Consider the following 23,793-nt stretch of genomic DNA (forward strand, 5'->3'; position numbering starts at 1 on the left):
AGGAGTTGTTCATCATGGAGTAGATGTTGCTACGTCTAGCAGAGAGTTGGGTCTTTTTTGGGTTTAAGGAGGGGTGATATAAGTGCTGTGTTCATATGGGGTGGAATGACAGAGGAAGTTATAATTTCTGTGGTCATTTTAATAAATAATGGTGATATTGTTGGCCAGAAATGTTTATAAAATTCTGCTGGGAAACCATCGGCTCCAGGTGCTTTATTATTTGGCGTTGAGAACAGTGCTTTTTTAAAGTCATCTGATGAAAGTGGTTGATCTAGATTTATTACTTGATTTTTATTTAGCCTGGGCAGTTTGATAGTGTCAAAAAAGGTTTGAATTGCAGATGGATCACATGTACAGTTGAATTTGTAAAGGTCACTATGAAAGAACTGGAAAGTTGCTAAGATACACTATATGGACAAATGTATTTGGCCACACGTGTTTTTCAGGGTTTGGGCTAGGCCCCTTATCTCCAGTGAATCTTAATGCTTCAGCATACCAAGACATTTTGGACAATGCCAAGCTTCCAACTTTGTGGCAACAGTTTGGGGAAGGCCCTTTTCTATTCCAACATGACTGTGCCCCAGTGCACAAAGCAGGGACTGTAAAGACATGGTTTGATGAGTTTAGTGTGGAAGAACTTGACTGGCCCACACAGAGCCCTGACCTCAACCCCATCGAGCACCTTTGGGATGAACTGGAACGGAGATCGCGAGCCAGGCCTTCTCGTCCAACATCAGTGCCTGACCTCATAAATGCTCTACAGAATGAGTGGGCACTAATTCACACAGAAACACTCCAAAATCTTGTGGAAAGGCTTCCAAGAAGCGTGGAAGCTGTTATAGCTGCAAAAGGGGGACCAACTCCATATTAAAGTATATGTATTTGAATACAATGTCCTTACAGTCCCTGTTGGTGTAATGGTCAGGCGTCCGAATACTTTTGTCCATATAGTGTATCATTTGGAGCTGACATGGTATTCCCTTCAGAGTTTTTAATGACCGGTATGATTGTTTTTTCTTGTCTTTTTAGCTGATTTGCCAGATACTGTCCAGATTTGTCATTTTGGTCTAAATGGTTATGCCTGAGTTCTTTCCGAAGGTCGTTTGATGGAATTTCAGCTATTAGCAGAGTAAGCTTACCAACTCTCTGCTCAAGCTTTTTTTCCCAGTCTTGTTCTTTCTTTTTTCTGTGGGTGGAATATGAGATGATTTTTCCTCTTAATACTGCCTTAGCTGTTTCCTATAGTAATGTAAATGAGGTTGTTTGGGAGTCATTCAGTTCAATGAAGGATGTCATAACTCTTAAGTAAATAAAGCAGAGATGCTTTCATTAATTGGCAGAACTCAGAATTTCAACTTGATAGGATGGGGAATGTGACTGTCACAGGGAGCTCATTTCTCTTCTGAAGGAATTAAATTCACTCTTTTGTTTTCTGTGGTGAGTGAGGGGACAGAAATGTCAACGGTGTCTTTTTTGGACTTCTTGCACTTCTTGAACATGAAGTAGAAAGCCAGAGCATCTTTGAGCATGTCCACCCACACTGCTGGAGCGGTGTCACAGTGGAGGGGAGGACAGAAAGAAAGAAGGACAGAACTCCAGGGTGTTGCCTCATATCCTTTGCAGTCCACAAGTGCTTCTTTACTTTTAGCAAAATTGGGGTCTGTATCAACATTATTCTTTAACTGAATAATCAATTAATCCTCAAGAATCTCATCAGAATATTGTTTTTTCCAGCTTGATCAGATCTTTGCCTGATTTAATTTGTATGGTTCATTATTGTGTGGAATACAGTTCTATTTTTAGGCCAGGAGAAATAAGATCTAATATCTAAGATCTTAAGTCTAATAATATCTAGGTAAAGGATGATTCATTTAGATAAGTGTCTAAACCCACTGGGATTTTGACATGAAACTGTATTTTATGTGGGCCTTTGAACCTCCAACTTTACAGTAACTCTTTTCTTATAAATCACAAAAAATGGCAGCTTTATGACCTGGCGAACTTGAGCTCACAAAACAAATCTGGAACCCCTCCAGTCTGATGCAGGAGAGGTGTATGAAATCAAGACCGGGTTCTCTGAATCAGATATGTTTTGTGTAGCTAGGGGAGGGGACCATTATGATTGTTATAATTTACACCAGTAATCACATTAATTAGCACTAAGTCACATTAAGAGATTGCTGTGCATTGTGGGTAAGACCTTGTTGAGTATCTGGGAATTTTGGGGTTGCCTGGTGCATTCTGGATAATCCTGTAAAGGCTGCTTCTCTAATAATATCAACACCCTGACTGTTCTGAATTAGTTCTCTGCTGATGCATATCTCTTGTCTTCTATCCTCGTGCCTCTTGGAGCTCACCATTTTTGGCACTTTTAAAAGCAATCTGTGGCTTCGGATTACGCTAAACTTGTTTTAGGCCCATTGCCGCTGCACATCCGGGGGCATGTATTCCGGTCTCTTGAAGTGCTCAGCAGAGCCACTTACTATCCTTTTCAACATGACAAGAATGCACTTCTACAACCGGGATTTTCCCCAGCACCAAAACCTTCCAAACCCACAGAACTCAGAGGTCTGATAATAGGGAAGAGAACACGAGAAAAAATGGCTTATCTCAAGAGCCACCAACGTTTGGATTGTGCCAGTAAATGGAAAAATGCTGTTTTTGGTCAGTGTCCCTGTAAAATTTAACAAGGGCTTCACAGAGAATCGTGTTTTCCTGTATGTGGTGAGGAAACTGTGATAGCAGAGATGTGCTAACAGAAAAAAAAAAAAACAAACATCCTGTAGTCACTTGTTCTTACCAAGGTATAATTATCACTAGCCAGCCACTCGCATATCTGTGAAGTGTACTGTGAGGCTCTGATGGCCTAAACCAGCACGTTGGGCACTGTACATATGCCGATCTGCATCACCAGGGCACTTAAAGGCTTTTGAGATAGGCAAGTCAACAACAGAAGCAAATTGCACGGGTATAAATAGAAGCTCTTTACAGGAATGTCAGCTGTCATGGAGATCCCGCAGCGAATTTGCAGCAACAGATTTGACTGAATCTGTCGTTTGCCTAATGCCACGATCTGGCGGCAAATGTGAGCGAGTCCATCCTGCTTCTGTGCAGTGCCTTGCAGCTGGCATGGTGCCCCCTCGCAGAAAGAGAGAATATGCATGTCGCTGGTGAGAAATGAACGACTTTCATTATGGCTCAGTTCTGATCAGCGTGGTGTGGTTTTTCATCGTTTGTACGTATTGCTACTGGGAACCTTACCTGTGCCAGCAATCTCCCACCTGTGCTTATTAGGCAAGGGTGTCTGCAGCTTGGTTTTCCCAGAGACAGGGGCTGAAGAACACTGCTTGACATCGTATTTTACTATTGCTTAAATCAAGTTCTGCTTTAAATAAACTTGATTTCTAACAATGGTTCATTCTCATTAACACTCAGGACTTTAGCAATAGAAACAATCACTAGAGTTACTGCATCTATACCATGGGCATCTCTTGTGTTGATACCACACCTTCTGTTTCTGGGCAGGAGTGTAGCAGTCTTCATAACAGGGAAAACTGCTTTAATGCAGTGTGGTGTTTTGAAATATACATGAAGGCACAATCTATATTTGTCTTAATGATGGCTGAGGCAGGCTGTATGTGGTGTGTTTAAGTTTGTCAACATGCTTCTGGAGCTGGCAGAAACCACCCACTGACTGCCCTAAGTTCCCACGGCGATGGTAAACTGGTACTTCCATCGTATTGGCTGGGTAATTGATCCACTGTGCCCTGTTATAGAGTGCAGGAAAGTTTGGAAAGCACTGACGGCTTAGGAGCCAGAATGGCCGTGCCTGACCCTCAGCCATGGGGTCATCGCTGGCTGGCCATCCTCAGCAGTTTATCTGCGCACTCTCAGAGACTGAGCTCAAAACAAGAGAGAGGAGGAGAGTGCTATATTTGGACCATAATATGACTGCTTTCCACAAAGCTGTGGGGGTATATGGAGAGTCTCACTAGGAGTGATATTGCCAGCCCCCTTTTTTGCCAAAATGTCTCTCTGTGTGTCATAGTTGGGCCGTAATCTTCTTGGCTTGTCAACCAACCTCATTTTCTGCAGGGTAAACTTCCTCTACTGAGCTCAGGGAATTTAAAAAAAGGCTGTGAAGACATTTTGTTTATCAATATCTGATGCATTTTTTTTGTTGTAACATTGTTTTATTACTGTTGATTAATGGTTGCTCTATGTGGCAGCACCACCCTTTAATTGCTAATTCTTCACAGTCATTAATATCTGTATGATGATACACAATTTTCTAATTACTTTAGATTTCCTCTGGGAGGTACATCCAAGGTTATCTATAGTTTACAGGTCTCTGTAGAAATCTGTCACAAACTGAAAGACACAATCCAAATGTGAGTGAAAACAGAAATTAACATGCTGCCACAATCTTCTTTCTTTTAAGCTATTTATAGAATTCAGAGGTGGTGTTAATCATTTGCTTTTACTGGGTGGATAGATGAGAAATTGATTTGCTATTTCATTGCATGAACTGGTTTATGAATGTATCATCCATGTAGAATTGTTCAAGGTAGTTTGTTTGTACTTGTTTTTTTACTTGTTTTTTTATTGTTTTTTTATTCCAAATGTGGAATTAAATTGAATTTTAAAAACCCTGGAAAACCTTTTCCTGGGGACTTCCTGGGGACTTTGGGTCTGCTTAAATGGTGTTACTGCAATGTCACATGTCACAGCATCCTTTGCTTTCCCTTCAAAAGCGCTGAAGAAGGGCAGATTCTGGATCACCCCGGACCCTTACCATAATGATGACAACATCCAGATTGGGCGAGAGGTCAAGATATCCTGCCAGGTGGAGGCCACGCCCCCCGAAGAGCTGGTGTTCAGCTGGCTGAAGAACGGCCGCTCCCTCCGCAGCTCCGAGCGCATGGTCATCACTCAGACTGACCCCGATGTCTCCCCAGGCACCACCAACCTGGACATCATTGACCTCAAGTTCACCGACTTCGGCACATACACCTGCATGGCCTCCCTCAAGGGTGGGGGCATCCCAGAGATCAGCATCGACGTCAACATCTCCTCCACTACTGGTGAGCCCCAATTCCCAATAGCCCCCACCCCCCCCACACCCACCCCCCCCAACAAACTGGGCCCAGGAAGAGGCACCCATGACCTGCTTCAGAAAGACTAGAAATTAGAGCAGCTAGCAGACATGAATCAGTACGCCAGTTTTTGATGGCACTGCTTTTATGCAGAATATCATTAATTGGGGTTCATCCATGCATTCATAGGGGGGTTTAATTGAGGTAGACATTCTACTAATGTTTTGAAGCACGTTAACAAACCAAAGTGGGTGATTAATCACATCATAGTGCCAGAGGTTCACTTGTATTATTTTGTGAGATTAGTACATTGTGAGCTTCTGTTTATGGGTCTGTGAGTGCAGCTTATGAAGTGGGGCTTTAGTTGTCTCCATTTTTGCAGTGGGGTTCTTAAGGTTCCTTTTAATGATCAGGAAAAATGTGATGATTATTGGGGTGGAACAAAAAGCTTAAGTTGTAAGTTTTAAAGGGACAGTCTATAGTGTGCTTGGACAGACCTATGTGGACATTTTGTTTAATATTTGAACATTTATGGTAATGACAGTTAAACAAATATACTCATATACATGTTTTATGCACCTGCAGCAAGAGTCACCAGGTTGTTTGTGGAAAGAAGGCTTTTCACAGAAAACAGGATACCCTCATCCAAGAGTTATTAAGAGGGGGTGACACAGGAACTACTTTCAATTTGAGGCAGAGAATACTTTTTTAGCGCTGAAGACATTTATATGAAACTTCAACAAAACAGTGGGGAAAAGTGGGAAATGATGGCCAAATTGTTCATCCTGTGAGCACAGATCAGCAGCATTGGCCCCCTCTCCTCCCAAGTCAAGGTTCTCTCTCCTCTTGTCGTCCATTACTGTGGACAGAGACAAGCCCCAGCCATTAGAGCAGGTTTTATTACTGTTTTCTGGGGACTCACAACTGATCCCATCTGGTCATTTCTCACTGTGCCAGTAACTGCAGGTGCATTAAAACAATGCACTCTGCTCTGATTGCCCTGCATAGGTTTTAATGTGCCCACACCTTAATGGGAACAACAGACATCACATTCTACAAGAATACCACATTCTACCTGCCAGAACACAGCAATAGCAATAACAGCAATGTAGCACCAGTGCACCTGTGGGACAAGTGTGGCTGATGCAGTAGTGCTGGTGTGTGTGTGTGTGTGTGTGTGTGTGTGTGTGTGTGTGTGTGTGGGGGGGAGGGGGGGTGAACTCTGAACAGCATTGTAGTCAACACTCAGGGGTCAATCAATAAGAACACACACCATGCTCACACAATGAGAGCTTCTAACAGGCGGTGTGTCACCTTCCATTACGGTCTCCCTCCGTGCAGAGGATAAAGGACCTTGAACGGGTCAATACATGAAGGCAGTGGCAGACGAGCAAGTCCCTCCCAGTGTGAGTGCTCTGCTATGGTACACACATTCCTTAACCCCTTCTGTCACACAGCCAGATGGTTCACATGAGGTCAGCTGTTACCAGACAGCCCTGGCTGCAGTGAAAATTGCAGTGAGTTAGTATGCATCATGAAGCATTCAAAGGGGGGAAAAAAGGAAAAAATTTCTGATGACTGGACAGAACTGTCACACGATTTGAAGGAGCCCTTGCTTGTCTCCTTTGGACAGATGCTCTCTGCTCTGGTGGAGATTTCCGCTGTCCTCAGTGGAATATGAAAGCATGCAGTTAGCATTTTCGTGTAATTAGCAGCATACTCTCCTTTGAGAGGGTCAATCCCACGTGATCACCCCTGTCATGTCTGCTGCATTACCTTGAACTAATGCAGCCATTTCATTCAATCCATACATTGTCTCGTGTTCATTTAAAACAGCATTGTGTTGTGTAAGGGGCAAATGAGGTCACTGCTTTCAAGATGTTCACAACAATATCCCCAAATTTCACTGAATGTATTCATCAACCTTCTGGGAAATTTAAATGTAATTCCAGCTAAACAGCTCTGTGCTGGTCTGTTAAATGATCAGTAATACAAATTATTGATTCACAGATTAAGCCAATGTAGTTCAACTCCTTTGCTGGAGACTCAGGATCTTTTGCTGCCACTATGCCCAAACATAGGCATTCTCATTGAGAAACTGGGTTGGATGCAATTACTTGACGCCTTCAAGTGCAGTTGTGTTATTAATAAAACAACAGAGAGAAGCATAAATGCCAAGTCTGACAGTTTTCCTGTTCCAGAATACAATAATAACCACAATTTCTTGTTATATTCTCATGCTGTGGGAGTAACTGCCTACATTCAAAGCATTGCCTGTAATTGCCTTGCAATTTTCTGCCGTGTTATAGCAATGATGTAGCTTGATATGCTGTAGATGGGTATGAATTTTTACATTGTGTAGCATTTTCTGTGCTGCGTGAGGACATGTGAATAGCTTAGAAAAAAATCATGACAAATGTAACCTAGATCAAGATTGGAAAGTTAGATTTTTCTCTCTGTAAATAAAAAAATACAAATTCAAAGTGGAAAAGTGACATTGACGTGATATAATTCTCTGTGACACTAGATATGGAAAAATATGAAAAATATTTTGACTGAAGGTAGTCATTAATCAACTGATTTTTTTTTTTATCTTACTTGGTTTCATTAATTGAAAAAGCCAAATGTGCAAAATGATTAGCTCCACAATTGTAGCAACATTAAAGAGTTAGGACAAACTCAGGCATTTTCATCTGTCTTGGTAAAATGCAATTAAACTTCACGTTGTACACATCTGTAATTTGGAAAGGAGCTGCAAACTACTGGTCTCACAGGAGGAAAGACTCGTTAGTAGACAGCTAACTTGATAGGATTCAGTTCATGTAATACATGATTCCATTTCCCAAAGGGTGAAGATTTATGATCAAGTCTTCTGATGCAGGAGTCGCAGAGTCTTTGTTAATCAGTCATAGATTCTTGTACTTGTGGGCTAGCTGCAATTAATCAGTCACCAGTGTTCTACACAGCCTTTATACTATTTATACCACGACCAGAAGTTTTTTCAATTAAAATGAATCAAAAACATTTTCACACAGTTAACAAACAATTGGTCTGGGGAACACTGACCCTCACCTTAATGAGGTCTCATATTTTCACTGAATGCCTTAAACATTCTGCACATTTGATAGTGTTGACAATGTTAAGCTATACATTTTAAATTCATTAAGGCATTGGCCACAGGTTTTTTGTCCAACCAAGACAGTTTGAACTATTGCAGTGAACTCTCCTCAGAGATTCGTCTTAAAGCTAATGCTGGTGGATTTGTTTGTTTGAAGTGTCCTGCTCAGTGCTGTAATGTGGATTCAAAAATGAATCTTTACAAAACATGAATTGCATGGCTGTGCAATCGTCATACACCCTGTGCTCTGGAAATGAAATAACAGTAGCAGCAGAATGTTCATTATCATGTAATCTGGTTGTGGGTTTCTTCACCTTTTCCACATTGTACTGTCCTCCCCTCTCTCCCTTGCACACGTGTCTGGAGACATGCATTTTTTACATTTACATTTACATGTAATGCAAATTGCATGCTCCTAATCCAAATGATCACTGTGCCATTTCCACTACAATCACCAGTTATATTACTGCCGCCCAATTTACCCTTCAGACAGCTCTCTCTCTCGAGTTAATAAGCAGAGCTGACTACTGTACAAGCTGATTAAATGATTCCTGGCTTATAGATCAACACACTGAAGACAAAAGAGCAGAACAATGGTGGGAGTGAAAGGCAGATACCCAGGCGTATTTTTACTACAGCTTTAGGTTTGTAACTCATCATCTTTTGGGTTGGTGGTTGCTGTCCCTGTCAACGTAGCATTTGGGCATTCATGCCAGTGAAGTACCTTTGACCTGATCCTGGAGACCTACTGTAGCGAAGGGCAAGAGCAGTCACCCCACCCGGCCTCAAACCCAGGTCTACAGGGTACCAAACTGCAGCTTTGACCACAACACCAAAGAGCCAGGCTCGTTGGTATGGCAGTCAGAGCACATACTCAACCACAGTGGCAGCACTCTGTCACACTGCCCTCCCCTTTGGGAAGCGCACCCATGCGCTTCACACACCAAGGTGTCCCTCACACATCCCCCACCATAGTTCTTCCATCCCAGGGTGCCCCACATACTGGTGCTTTACCCTTCTCTGGGGTCCCTCACACAGCTCACACACTGGGCACAACTCCGATGGCCCTGCGGCAAGCCATCACACATCTGACACCATTTGTTGCAATGGGCAAGAGCAGTCACCCCACCCAGTCACCCCACCCGGCCTCGAACCTGGGTCTACAGGGTACCAAACTGCAGCTTTGACCACAATGCCAAAGAGCGAGGCTTGTTGGTAGGGCAGTCAGAGTGCATACTCAACCGTCACACCTACCGATCGTAAGACAAATCTAAACACCCCCCTCCCCCCCCAATCATTTAAAAGTCCCTTGAGGAGGCATATACTACCATTTCATGTAAATATTGGCAAGCACAATGAAATTGTGATTTTAGTATCATATGTGTGGATGTGGATTTCAGAGTCAGTTAGGCAGGAAAGGACTCACATATCAGAGGTGTCTGTAAACTTCATTCTATGATTCATCAAGGTTAACATTAAGACCAATCCTTTTGCTCAGCAGTCCAGTAGTCTCAGTGGTAATTGACCGGTGCCGGTCAGACAGCTGCAAGATCCATTAGGTTAAGTGTAAGTTAAGATTAAATTAAAAAACAAAACTGGGTAACACCAACTCACGTATTTTATAAATAAACAACTAAACTCTCAGTAACTCAAACTATAAATAAATGATATAAAATAAATCACAAGATGAATGATCTCATGGTGAGGAATCTATTTTGTGGCGTCTCCGTTTTCAAACAGTCAGTCAGCTGGTTTGGTCTCAGGCAGTGAGAAAGGGATCAGGGCATTCTCAGCATGCTGATATTACTCTGCTCTGCCTGGGTCAAGTGCTTGAAGTTTCTCCATTGATGTGGTCTGGGGGGATCTCTGCCTGTGACCAAAGGTGGCCAAATGGGGACTAGTGTTTTAGAGAGACAAGGAGAAATGTTATGTGGGGGGAGAGTTAATGTGTGATCTAACATACCCCTTTTAAAAACATATGTTACATGCATACCTTTTGTTAAGCTCCTGTCAAAAAAGATTCTCTTAAATGTTTTGTGTAGGTCATTTAGTGACTTTCAGTTACTCATCTTAACACAGCAGCAATAGTTCAACACACAAGCTTGTTTCAAAACATTATAAAATTGCAGTTATATTTCAGAGAGTGAGAGAAGTAGACAGGCAGATAGAGACACTCAAAAGACAGAAAAATAACAGATAGATAGATGACAGACAAATAGAAAAATAACTTTATCTGTTTGCTGCCTCACCGGCTGCATTTGTACTGTATGGACCCTGCACCGCGAGGTGGGTTGTAGCTGTCCTTGAAGTGTACATGGATCTGTATCAGACAAACCCCACTGCAGCTGTTATTGCATCACATAATGGCATGCCTCAGTTTTTCTACATCAGGCCTGTTGGCATATTTCCCTTAGAGACTGCTTTGATTGGCCCACTTCTCTCTGTGCATGCTTTGATTGGTCAATATCTCTATGAGACTGCTTTGATTGGCTGGATTCTCTGTGACCCTGCTTTGATTGGCCGGATTCTCTGCAAGTCTGTCCTTTCCATCTGGCTCATAGTGTTGGCTGACTGTTATGCTGAGCCCTCTGAGAGCCCAGCTCTGTTCTACTGCCAGGGTCCAAAAGCGTGGGCCGAGGGAGCAGCGGCGCCTCTGTGCACTAAGGGAGGGGCCAGACCAGCAGCAGGGAATCCCAACAGCTCAAAATAGAGAGTACTGGTCCCTGGGGCACCCTGGAGCTTTACAATTTGCATCCTTTACATGAGTGTGAACTGATTTGCTGTAATTTCCTACAGCAAAATTATTTTTTTGTTCTTTTACAGTTCTAGTCTGTATTTTTTTCAAGGAAGTGTTGGAGTTGAATAGTAGTGGAGTGAACCGCAGGGAGATGTGCATTCGAGTGTGGAATATCAATTCAGCAGAGCAGACTCTGTGCATAGATAGGGCAGACTTCGTCTGGAACCTCTAAGAGCAAGCAAAGCAAATTGTAACAAGCAAACTAAAGCTGGAGCCAAAAAAAAAAAAAAAAATCTAGACAATCAGGGGCTCTCTGTTAGCAGGTGCTCATGGCTGTCATGAGTGCCACTGACAGCAGACAGGGTGCATATTATATTATATTATAAAGTCAATGCACGTTATAGCTACCTTCTTATAAGAAATTGGTTATAGATCTGCAGTATATTGTGTCAAAGAAAGTAACTGCATCTGATTGTTGACCACTCAGAAGCCCAGAGCTATTTTTGTTTAATAAAGTGACAATGTAATCACCCATATAGACCCAGCCCACATGCCACTCTGAAGCCAACAGGTTCTGCAGACTCTGTGTTATTTTCTTGTGTTACACAAGTGCTCTGGAACAACCAGGTTTTCAAAACTCTGAATCTTGGTGCCTGAGTTAGTAGTGAATATTCCCCTACACTAATGTTGACTTGGAGACCTCCCCTAAGTGTCGGCCTGGCCTCAGTTGATGGGTTCCTCCTCCAGAGCCAGCCACCACCTTGACCCCACTATCTGACTTACTAGAGCCCCATATCATCTGCATCCATTTTTCTCTTTCTTAGTTCCCCCTAACCTGACAGTCCCACGAGGGAAGTCCCCCCTCGTGACCCAGGAGAGCGACACGGTGGAGCTTCAGTGCCTTGTTTCAGGGAAGCCCAAGCCCATCATCCTGTGGTCCCGTGCTGACAAGGAGGCGCCAATGCCGGACGGCAACATGCAGACAGAGAGCTACGATGGCATCCTGCGCATTGTCAACGTCTCACGGGAGATGACCGGCTCCTACCGCTGCCAGACCAGCCAGTACAACGGCTTCAACGTCAAGCCACGCGAGGCCATTGTGGAGCTCATCGTACAGTGTGAGTGTCTCTTGCTTCCTTTCTTTACCCATGTGCAGGGGAGAGTGTCGGACACTAGGGTCTTGGGTCAGAAGCTGGTAGGGGTCAGAGCATTGCCATTCTCCCTCACAGGATTCATTTCTATTTGATTTGTTAGATTTACCCACCGTATGAATTATGGAATGCAAAAGCACAGTTGAAAGCAAATACATCAGCAAAGACAGATTTTTTGAAACCAGGGCTCCGGGTCCATAATATTGATTGATTTGCCTACTACATGCTATCCCTTGTAAACTCTTATATGTTTACTCCAGCAACATGGGCATGTCTTTGGGTTTGTGATCTCTGTTGGGTTCCTGGTTCACAAGACGATTGAAAATGCATATTTTCCCAAAGTGAACTCTCTGTGTATTCAAAGCAAGTTGTCTCATGGAGCTGTTACTAGACTTCATTTGCCCAACTTTATGATGTGATCGATCTGTGCTCCAGTTTTAGATATTTTGAGGCAATGGTCAGAAACAACCAGTTCTTTCTACACAGTTGAAAACTTTTACAAGTAACCAGAAGTACATGCGCACCACCAGACAGCACAGCACAGCAGAGAGAGACATTTTGTGTACACATAACATCTATACTGGACACTGGCCTAAAGGGGCATCCATTCTAACTGCTGTGGCACTTTGAAAAAGCATTTGAAACAAGCATTACATTTTTTATAGTTTTACACAATATGATATAACTGCTACAGTGGTTAGACTAGTGGGGGAACCATTGGCTCAATTTATATATAACCCATAAACCCCAGAAGTGAATGGGTGCAGTAGGGTGCCTGGGGAGGACAGGACGGTCTGTGGCTCATGAGGATCTATTCACAGTCTGCCGGAGCAGGGACATGTTCCCTGTGGTGATTGGTATGAAACCTGAGTGGAGAGAGCCCTTGGGAGCTCTGGACATTGGCACTTTCCTCGTAGCCCCGCATTCAGAGAGTTCATATTAAAGCATTCAGAGGGTATCAATCAGGCCCGGTCTGTCACGGCCACAGCTCCAGCTCTCCCTCGCCTCTCCTCTCCACCTGGAGAAAGTCTTTGCATCTCCATTCAATTAAGCCACCCTGACAGAGAGCCCCATGATTCTGCCAAGGAGAGTGTAGAGTGCATAATACCTCACACACACACACACACACACACACACACACATAGACACGTATATACATTCAGATGCACACACACACACACACTCAGATGCACAAATTCACACACTCGGATGCACACACATACACACACACGCTCGGATATGAACAGACATACATACACACACACAAGTGTACTATACATTCTTTCACAGATACATCTGCACACATTTGCATGCACACACACACCCAAATTCATATGCATTCACACCAGCATAACCCCAGATACCCACACACACACACACACACACACACACACACACACACACACATACACATACACACACAAACACACACATGTGTGCCTTGGGGGTTCTCTGTTGACTCAGTATTTCTGTGTGTTTTCTAGCCTCTGTCCATGGGGCCCTTGGCATTACGGGACTGTATTGGATCTGAGAGTGGGAGCAGAGCGCTGGAGGGGAGAGGGGGTGTGGAAAAGCCAGGCTGGTGATCAGAGGCAGCAGGAGGCTGGGAGGTGGGGGAGGGGTGGGAAACAGGAGGGGAGGAATATGAGCTGACAGGGTGCTTTGTCGTGCAGAACCTGGCAGGAATGCAGGGCAGCAGACTCCAGTATGGGGGTGCAGGTGCCCTGGCTCTCAGGATGTGCGTGTTACACAATGTGGCCACAGAGACAGCTAGGGGAGTCACATGACCAGATAGCCAAATGTGGCTAAGGGGATTGGTGTATGTATGCATTGCAGTGACACAGGAGCAGGAGATAGAGGTCAACTCTGTGTTTCTGAAGTGTGTACTGCCACTTTTCCCACTTGGATAGAAACAATTATCCAATAAGGAGCTGGGGAAAAACGTCCAATAGGAATCAAGAAGAGACAGCTATTTAATAGGATTCCCTATTCCTCAGTTTACAAGCAATTCCTGTGGGCCCTCTCTGCTCCCTTTGTGTTTCAGATACTATGTATCATCAGCACGTGACACACTTCACATATTTTGTCTGTTTTTTTTCCATCCCCTTCACATTACACCACAGCTGTGTCTTCAGCACCCTCTAGCAATGCATCTACAGAGTGTAGACCCGTAGCACTGAGAGGGCTGGAGGTAATGACTCACACCATTCACATTCATCCACATCATCCAGATGCCTCCTTTACCCCTCCATGCACCCCCCCTCCCATATAGTACCTAAAAAAAGTCTGGATTGCAGTGGCAGGAAGTCTCGTGCTAATCCCTACTCGAACATCATTAATTGTGAAGGGTCTGGGCACATGTGTATGCCACTGAATGACGCAGGCTTATTTCTGTGACAGCTGAACAGTCCCTGCAGAGAAGAGGGAGAGCGACAGAGAGTAAGAAAGGGAGAGAGGAAGAGAGAGAGAGAGAGACAGCAAGGTAAAGAAGTGGAGAGGAAGGTGGGATAGAGGGAGGGGGAGAAAACGCCTCTGGATTTAAACCCCCTAATAACACTGCTCTATTATATTTGTGATGAAATGAAAAAAAGGCTTCTCTTTCTCCCCCTTACCCATGGAGCATAGTAACAACATTAATTCCTAAGCACCATCTGTTAACCCCCCGCCCACTCTGCTTTCTCTACCACGTGTCTTTATGCACTATTTAGCCACTTCCTCTTTCTCAGCCAATCATGTGTATTTCTGCCCAGCATCCTGGGCCATATAAAATGGAGCAAAAGCAAGACGGGCACTTAGTGCACCCCAGCTGAATGGCACACCTTTAGTCCCCAGATGAGCTCCAAGTCTTCACTGTGGAACAAGAATGACAGCGCAATAGGAAACCAAAGACAAATACACTTTGGATTGTACAGGAAATACCATCAATTTATCATTTATCATCAACCAATGCCTCATTAATATGCACCTTCTCACCTTGTCAGATCAGGGATGCTGTGTGTTTACACTCATTGCTGGTGTCTGCCTTTTAGAATTAGGTCGAGAAACTTGTCAGGTCTTCAGAATCAGCAAGCCCCCCACCCTCTTTTGTTCTGCTATAATGTTCTGCAGTTATGCAACCCTCTGCATTGTTAATTTGCACATTAAAGCTCTCCCAGCTCCCACATTAATGGCTGAGGATTGACTTGATCTTCCACCCAAATTAGGATGTTGCTTGAATTGGGTGTCGTCAGTGCAGCTCCACCAATCAATACCGCCTGTTTTCTCACGCAGCTGTGGTCTCCCCTCGCTGGGTGGTGCAGACAGTGCCAGCAGTGCTGTTGCAATTCCAGCACTGCTTTCATTGGAACATCAATATAATCAATGGGAAGGATGGATTGCAGGCCAATCGCACCACAGGCCGTTCAGCTTAGCTGACTCTTAGATAATTAAAAAAAAAACAGGAGTGAGGAATACCATAGGACATGTAATCACCAGGACTGTAATAATTCAGGCCCTTTACAATGACAGAGGCTGCAGGGGTCAAACGCATGACCCATCACTCCTCAAACAAGGGCAAACATGACACTGGCAGCCGCGCCAGGAGTGACGGCATGTGCCTCCATGTTGCAGTAGTTATTGCGTCAAATTTCGGGGTCAGAGGTCAGGGAGCAAGTGACAGGAATAGAAAGTGAGTTCTCAGTACGACTCAGTACCATCATGGCAGCTGCTTGAAAATGCTGAGGATATGATTGGGGTTTATTTAATGCTCCCAGTAGACTCCCAGGAGGAGACATGCATTTCATTTTCCTAGCTTCATAGCAGCCAAACAGCCAGAGAAAACAAAAATTAAATAATAAAGACCTGAAAATGAATATGAAAGAATACAGACTTCACATAGAATATGATTCAGAGAGAGTTTTGATTTATGTGGCAGGCTAATGGAATATGTGTTTCGGCAAATTCTGGTTATGGAAACGTGAAGGTGAGTTCCACTGAGAGAAAAGGGGGAGAGTACGTAAAAAAATGAAGCTCAGGAGGATTGATGATTATTAAAAAGGACACATACTAATGTAGAGGCCACCAATAAACAGAAGCCAGGAGTTTGCAGGTAATGCATTTGAACCCAATTAACACTGCTTCAGTGGGCTCCTCTGTCTCTGCGTAGAGGACACCACACTGCTGACAGACTCCCAGACAGAAGGGTTAATCACGCTTATTGGCAAGGCGCATGCCAGCAAAATACACAGATGCTAAGTCACATGACTTGGGGCAAGTAGGACTTCACCCGGATCAGCCTTACCCCTGCCCCCATCCACTGGCTCCGGAGTCAAGCTGGGACAACAGGAATCTGCTGCCTTGATCGCATGACCACAACCTCATCAGAGGCAGCCTGTCAGCCTCAGCCTCAGTGTCGTGCGGTTTGTGTGTGGCATTTGTCACGTTCCCAATGACCTCAAACAGAGCACAGACAAATAACCCAGTGGGGGGGGGGGGGGGGGGGGGGGGAGAGACGCGTTTCAAACTGCTGTCTTAACAGAATGGAGGGAAGGTGCTATTAAAAAACATAAATTCCAGATAAATCTGGCACAGAATTGTAATAAAACAACCCTTAGTCAGTCCTGAATCAGTCGAAACCACAAGGCTGTATTATTGTCCAAATTATCATATCCTGTCACTTTAAAACCAAAGAATCATAAAAATGAATTTTCCAGAAAGATGTCTGTTTCATCCACTAATGTTGAGTATGTAGTCGATTTTAAATGGCACTACATTATTATCAATCTGTTTGTTCATTGGCGTCGTTCAGCTAACACAACAGCTCCATATCTTTATAGAAGCAATGCTAGATATTATCATTAGAGCCCACAGCCTTATGATCTTTACTTATTTTAATTGTAATTGTTCTCATGAAGTGCTATTTCTATTCAAATGAACAATTTTATGGAAAATGTTCAACCAGTAACATGTAATTCATATTCATATGTGCCAGATAATCCATTTTCATTCATGCTCCACCTGTTTAAAAGTAGACACGCCGGGTGTTAAATGTATAATGATAATGTCATAACAATCTAACAATCATCTTTTGTGCATTACTTTAATGGCATGCAAATCCGGAATGTGGATGTTTTTGTCATCATCTTTGAGGGCAAATGCTGAAACATCCAGATAACCCCCTGTTATAGTCTGAACTACTGTATGCTTTTCTGTAATTTTTAGCATCACACCAAGCTTGTATGCATACACCCTGCAATGTTTTACCATAGAGAGAAAGGCTTTTTGATGAGTGTCAGTCTTTTACAGCCCATGGTAGCTCTGCCTTCACTCCCCCATTCTCAATGAAATTTTCAGATTAATGACAGAAACTGGGAACCTTTAACTCTGTACCCTCAAAATCCAGATGGTACACTGGGCCCCTGCAGACCATACAGGCATTAGATATGAAAGGTATAAAAATCCCTATTCCAATCACTATTCCTATTCCAAAAGTGGGCAAAAGTTCACAGAATCATAGGTAGGTGACTGGGATCCAGATGTTCATGAAAGCCTCCAGGATCACCCCTCTTCAAACAACCTACACCAACCCTCTGCCCCCACCTCCAAAATTAGGACATGAGGTGGAGGCTCAGGCCAGCTTATCCAGCAACTTCTCCACAGAAAGTTGCATTTAGGTCCCAACTTTCATTCAATACAATAACCCCCCCTAAATTTAATATGTAATTAAAAGGATTCTGATCCGTACTGAGGTAAGCAGCTTGTCACTGCACAGTTTAATGACCACTTGAAATGTGGGCTTATGATTTGAGAGGAAGAGAAAGAGAAGTGTATCAAATGTAAAGATTTATATTACCCAACTGAAATGAATCTGCGCCCACCCCCCACCCCCCTTCCCATTACCCTCTTTACTAGGAGGTGATAAATAATAGCCAAGTTCCGCTGTGCAAAAGTGGAATAAGGACCCCGTAATTATCGGCTTTGTGATTAGCGGGAGGGAGGGAGCGCGAGCGAGGGGGATGACGATTCCCGCTTGTCCCTGGGAACGGGCTCTGTCACAGAGCCGCGCTAAATCCCCACTGTTAGTTAAGCATGGCATTCAAAGCTGGCTCCCAGCCTAATTAGCAGAGAGCTAATTTATCCCCACTAGTATTCATTTATGTAGATTTGGAAAGAATACTTACTTAAAAGACGCTGGTGTTCGTCGGCATTACCCATGCATGCTGTGAGGAAAAAAAAGACTAAAAACTCTTTAGCTGCAAAAGTCCCAAAACAGGGCACAGATGAGGATGTTGCCTAAAAAGTTCTCAGTATGTAGGATCTTTTCTTGTATGTGCTGGAGATTTGGAGGCCTGCATGACATGAGTCTTCAGAGCACAGAATTGTTTCAAGGCCATGTTTGTTATTTGCATATACAGCACAAGCAATATCATGTTCAGAACAAGATGAGGGGATAAGTGCTTCTCTGTGCTGAAGACACCTCCTTCCTAAGAGCACCATCATGTTCATAATGTAAAGAGCTTAAATAAGGCATCAAGTCAGAGACAGTGGCTTGGACTGGAACAAGCTGGAACAAGGTCCATGGTGGACAGGAACAAACATCACTAAATCTTTGGAGGGTGAAAACTGGAAGTGCCTGTTGAAGCTTCTCACAATGATCCCCTTAGAGCTGTACTCCCCCTCAGAAATTGGCAGTTAGATTCATTAAAAGTCATAACGCTCTTTAAAAAATAGTAGAGAGCGCAAGTGCAGACGGGCACACATCTTCCTCAAGTGGACTGTGATTGAAAGCTGGGGCCCTGCAGGGAAGTAGCTCTCAATGTGAAAATGTTATGACTACCTTTGAGATGCATGGACATGGTTGTTCTTGTTGTTATAGTAACCTTAATAAGCTTCAAACTACTGTGTGGTCATGTAAGATCAGAAGCACATATTTTGTCCATGGGTTTCATGTTATTTGGTTAGTTTCATATTTGGAGCAGGTACTCACAGAAGCACTGTGTGTTGCTCGGTTTGATGCTTTAAGACTCATGCTGCTGCAGCTCTGATCACTCTATGTTCTGTTTGCAGAGGTTGGATATTACAAAGAGTGAAAACTCCAGTGGATTAGAGCTCTAGAGACTGAGAAATACCAATACATTGTACCATTACCAATGGTATACCAATGGTATACCATTCCCTGAATTGTTACAGTCCTGGTGATTACATGTCCTGTGGTATTCCTCAATCCTGTTTTTTTTTTTTTTTTAATTATCTAAGAGTCAGCTAAGCTGAACGGCCCGTGGTGTGATTGGCCTGCAATCCATCCTTCCCATTGATTATATTGATGTTCCAATGAAAACAGTGCTGGAATTGCAACAGCACTGCTGGCACTGTCTGCACCACCCAGCGAGGGGAGACTTGAAAAACAGTGAGGTCCGGGGGGCGGGGGGTTTGTCAATGTTGTTGTCCGGGCGGGGTTAGGTTTTGTCAAAATTACACATATGAACATTACATACATAGAAAAAGACCTGTTGCTATTGACAAGAAACCATTTTTATTGAATAATAAATCATAAGAACATTATGCATCAAAATACATAGGTCTATGGTATGAAGCATGATAATTAAGCTAAGGTTATTTGTAACCTTAACTATCTATAAAAATAAAAGAAAAATGCTTGAGAGTAATGCCATTACAAGCTAACATCATTGTACACTTATATTCATATCCAAATTTGGCTTTGAAATGTTTCGTAGGCCTGTTATTAATACCGTCGCCTACATAAGCTATTTTTTAATCAATGGCGTTGTGTGAAATGTTAGCTAGCCTACTAATATGAAAGAAATAGCCTAGCCTTCATCATGGCCAGAGTACGCATATTTAACATGTTTCATACAATTGCCTTTACTCCAGACGCTGTACCAGGTTACTGTTTTGAACATTTCTGCCAGTTCACACACAAGCCACGTGCTGCTGCCAACGTGTGTAAATTCCAATTGCTGCTCTTAGTGGAAGTGCTGATGATGCAAGGGGCTGCGCTCACGCCCTCTCTAACAACTCTCACACACAGCGGACACTAACTAACAATTCTAAACTGAATTAAGCATGCACTCGTCTCGGAGGAGAAGTTCTCAACCACTGATTTTTTTATCCAGTTGTATTTAGCTTCAAATTTTATTTTTAGCTCTAAGAAATTACCGCGGTCTGGACCTCGGTGACCTCATAGCTGGTTACGGGCATGGATGTATCTATACATTTCCATGTGTATGTGTTACACTTATACTAATAAGTGTATATATTATTATACTAATATCCTGAAGAATTTGAAGACACAGGAAAATATATTTATAAGTACTGTAGTTGTAGGGAGAAGCTGCTGATGGTAAATTTTAATGAGGTTGCAGTAGCTCATTTTCCCACATTTCAAAATACACCTAAATGCTTAACTCAGATTTTGGTTGAACGTACAGTTATAGGACCTATAATGTTAAAAAAAGATGTAATTCACTGTTGGTAATGTTAGACATCATATTAGCTGTAGTGTCACTGGCAACCTCATACCTGGCAACTTCCTTCTTGAGGTGTGGTAATTACATTGCTCAATGGCTGCAGTGTTAAAATATAACCATACCATCACTGGTTTAATTGATGTTATTTATTTTTTTTTGCCTGGGTGGGAAGTCACATCATGTGGTACTCTGGTCCATGCAAAAGCTGTACTAATTTAAAGTCAGTGGGAACCTCTAAAACATCTGCCCCCTCAGGACCAGTGTGGCCCACCTCTGCACTGCGCCAGCCTGCCTCCAAGACTGATTATACTCTCTCGTTAGTTGATTTATGTCAAAGATAGTGCTGTAAACACACCTTAATTAGCATGCTCCCTGTATACCAGTGTCTGAGCTCTCTTCTCCCAGCCAGCTTTGGGGGCTGGAGGAACTCGCTGGGAGTGAATCACGCTGTCGATAATCAGTCACCACCCTGTGACACCCGCCTTCCCTCCACAGCTATTTTTAACCTTAATTTCATGCCCGCTCACCGGGACTTGCATTTTAATTCCGCACCCCGTACCATCAGCAATGGTGATGGCCATGGCAGCCGAATTAGCATATTTGAAAGTATTAGTTTCTCATGTCTGTAAGGAACGGGATGGGGGGTGCGGTGTAGGTAGAGGCACAGGCTTTGGATGGGATGTGGCCCCCTGTCAGGCTTGGTTGCGGTGGTACCTAGGGTGTCTCTATGGGGAGGACCTGTCATGGGAAAATGAGCGGGTTTCTGGAGGATGTAGGCGTTCCAGATGTCACCGTGCAGAGTCCAGCTCTGTGAGCCGCGGCACACATTGAGGTAACCCTGTGGAGTGGAGGCATCATGCATGCAACTCCAACCCTCTTCCCTTGCCAGGATGAAGCATCTTCCTGCTTTCCAGTAGTCCAAGTCACTGGCATCACCGTAAGCCAGTAAAGGTGAAGGCTGTTTGCAAACTCTGCCAAGAAGGCTACCCACAAATCACCTTCCCCCCTCCCTCCCCCCACAACCCCCCCAAAAACTAGTATGTATTGGTGTCAGCGTTGGCAGCATGTCGGAATGGGAAGTGAGAACATGGGTTTCGTGTCACCCCGGGGCAGTGTTAGCCTGACTCAAAGTATCAGTCCAACGCAATTTAATTTTCACAAATATCTCCACTCTGACCCCGGCTGGCTGAGACCCCTGCGTGTCCTGACAAGTGCAAATTTGAAATAGTGCAGTTTAACCTCAGATCACTGAAGGGCTAATTATTAATCTTCTAGCTTGCAGCATTCTGCCATCTGGCTTCCACACTTGCCAAAGAGTTTAAACAGCAGCAAATGGGAGATGGAGGGGAAAAGGATCTGCTGCATGCTGTAGCTCACTTTTCCAACTTTCCTCTCTTTTAACTGGTCACATGCCCTCATACATTAACATCAGCACCATCTGTGGGACCACATCACTTTGGAGCATAAGCCCCCTGGTCAGGTTTAGCAGACACACAAACAAACAAAATCAAACATCTCACTATAATGTATACCCAGCTTCTTTTTCTGTGTTCAGCACAGGTCTGAATGAAGGACAATGCCACAAGGAGAAGGAGTAGCCAAGCATTTCAAAGTATTCCTCCAACCTCCAAAATATTCAAGACAGGGTAGTTCTTCTGAGACTGCATCTTCACTTCATCTCTGCATGCAATGACAGCTGCCATTTTATCAATTCATGCAAAATGTGATCTGTGTGGCATGGAGAATAGATGCAGCTTCAAAGCAGGTCACATGGCTTGGTGGTAATCAATATTTGCACCTGCTTGTGCAGGTTTTTCCCTAAACACTGCTTATGCATACATTGCCCTGAAAAATATTATGAAAATTATTATGTAATGAGGCAGGATTTCAATTAGACCTTTTACTTTGACAGATGTTATAGCATTATGTGTCTGGGCTGATTAATTGCCCTAACAGATGTGTCACTGTGCACATCCTGATCAATGTTTAAAGTGTGTCCTATTAACACAAAGCGATTATCATTAATCAGATCGGATCACTCATTAGACACTGGATATTACTGACTATAGTTAGTCTCGGAGGGTGTCAATGTCATGTCTCCGGCTCCTGAAATCGAACCAAGCCAATCTAAACAATCTGAAAGCGATCCACTCTAGCTGCTTTCACAGTATAGACAATGTTACCCCCTTCCATCTTTGTTTAGAGTAATTTAATCCTAATGGGTCTTGTCCCTTTGACAGAATATTGGCTGTTACAAGCTTCCAGGGCTTTCTGGTACACCTGTTGTGGTCCTGCTCTGATTCAGAAGCTGTAGATTTGGATGTCCGATTCTTTAAATATAAGACTTAATGCACCAGAGGGTTTTTTGTGTTGTGCTCGGTTGGCATGACAATTGGCATAGTTAGCAATCCCTTGAGATTCCATTTCTATTTCCCAAGTGTTCCTGCTTCTCCTTTAGAGTCTGTCAGAGATTCCCTGCCATTGGTTTCTGAGCCACATGCAAATCCACATAAAATAGCTCAGCCATGGGCAAAGGTGCATTCCTTTGAAGAGAGGGCAGTTTGAAGGGCGAGGAGGGGTTTAACTACATTTAAGTTGTTTTTCCGTTGATGTGCATGTTATTCCACATCCACCGTAACAGTGTTTCAGGTCTGGAGAATTGAATAAAGCCCCGTTCAGTAATCCCATATTTGAGTTCTTACATCACGACAGGGAGGAGCTGGCTTGAGGTCCCAGTCAGACTACTGTACACGCATACCTTCAGCTACAGCCCCTGCTGTTAAACTGAACTACTGCTACGGAATCCCTCTAGGGAATGGTGCCATGAAAAGAAAAAAAACTGTAGTCAGAGTCAATTCATTGTTGTAACACTACTTTGTTCCACCTCAAGATGCACTGTATCAGCTCCTATGCCTGTTCCGTCCATTTCCCACGGCTTTGATTTTAATTAATTAATTATGTTATTTAGTGAGCGATGTTGTGTTCGATGGTTGCCAGAAGTCGTAATCAAAACCGATACAAAGCAGGATGGCCTCAGTGCAAAGATCTACACTCTGTGACAAAATAATGGATGGGATACTGATGATCATTGTTTTTTAATCACATTTGTCATTCACGCATCAGCTAAACTGCATCATGGTCAAGGTGATGCCCCAGGGCCCATACCTTATTATCTGTCACTTACCACCCTGGTGCAGAGAAACGAATCCATAACTTTAGCTGTTGG

The 23,793-nt window shown here is 43.5% G+C and overlaps 1 protein-coding gene across 2 annotated transcripts in view; it reads left to right on the top strand.

Annotated features, from left to right (window-relative positions):
* The window catches only part of mdga2a (MAM domain containing glycosylphosphatidylinositol anchor 2a), a 230,199-nt gene that overhangs the window by 129,216 nt on the left and 77,190 nt on the right, over window positions 1–23,793 (top strand). For both annotated transcript variants that reach the window (XM_036542144.1, XM_036542145.1), the window contains exons 7-8: window positions 4,755–5,084; window positions 11,776–12,069. In XM_036542144.1, coding sequence (XP_036398037.1) covers window positions 4,755–5,084; window positions 11,776–12,069 — 624 coding nt within the window. The remainder of the gene's footprint in view (window positions 1–4,754; window positions 5,085–11,775; window positions 12,070–23,793) is intronic.

Source organism: Megalops cyprinoides, chromosome 12 (assembly GCF_013368585.1).
Source record: "Megalops cyprinoides isolate fMegCyp1 chromosome 12, fMegCyp1.pri, whole genome shotgun sequence".
Taxonomy (NCBI): domain Eukaryota; kingdom Metazoa; phylum Chordata; class Actinopteri; order Elopiformes; family Megalopidae; genus Megalops; species Megalops cyprinoides.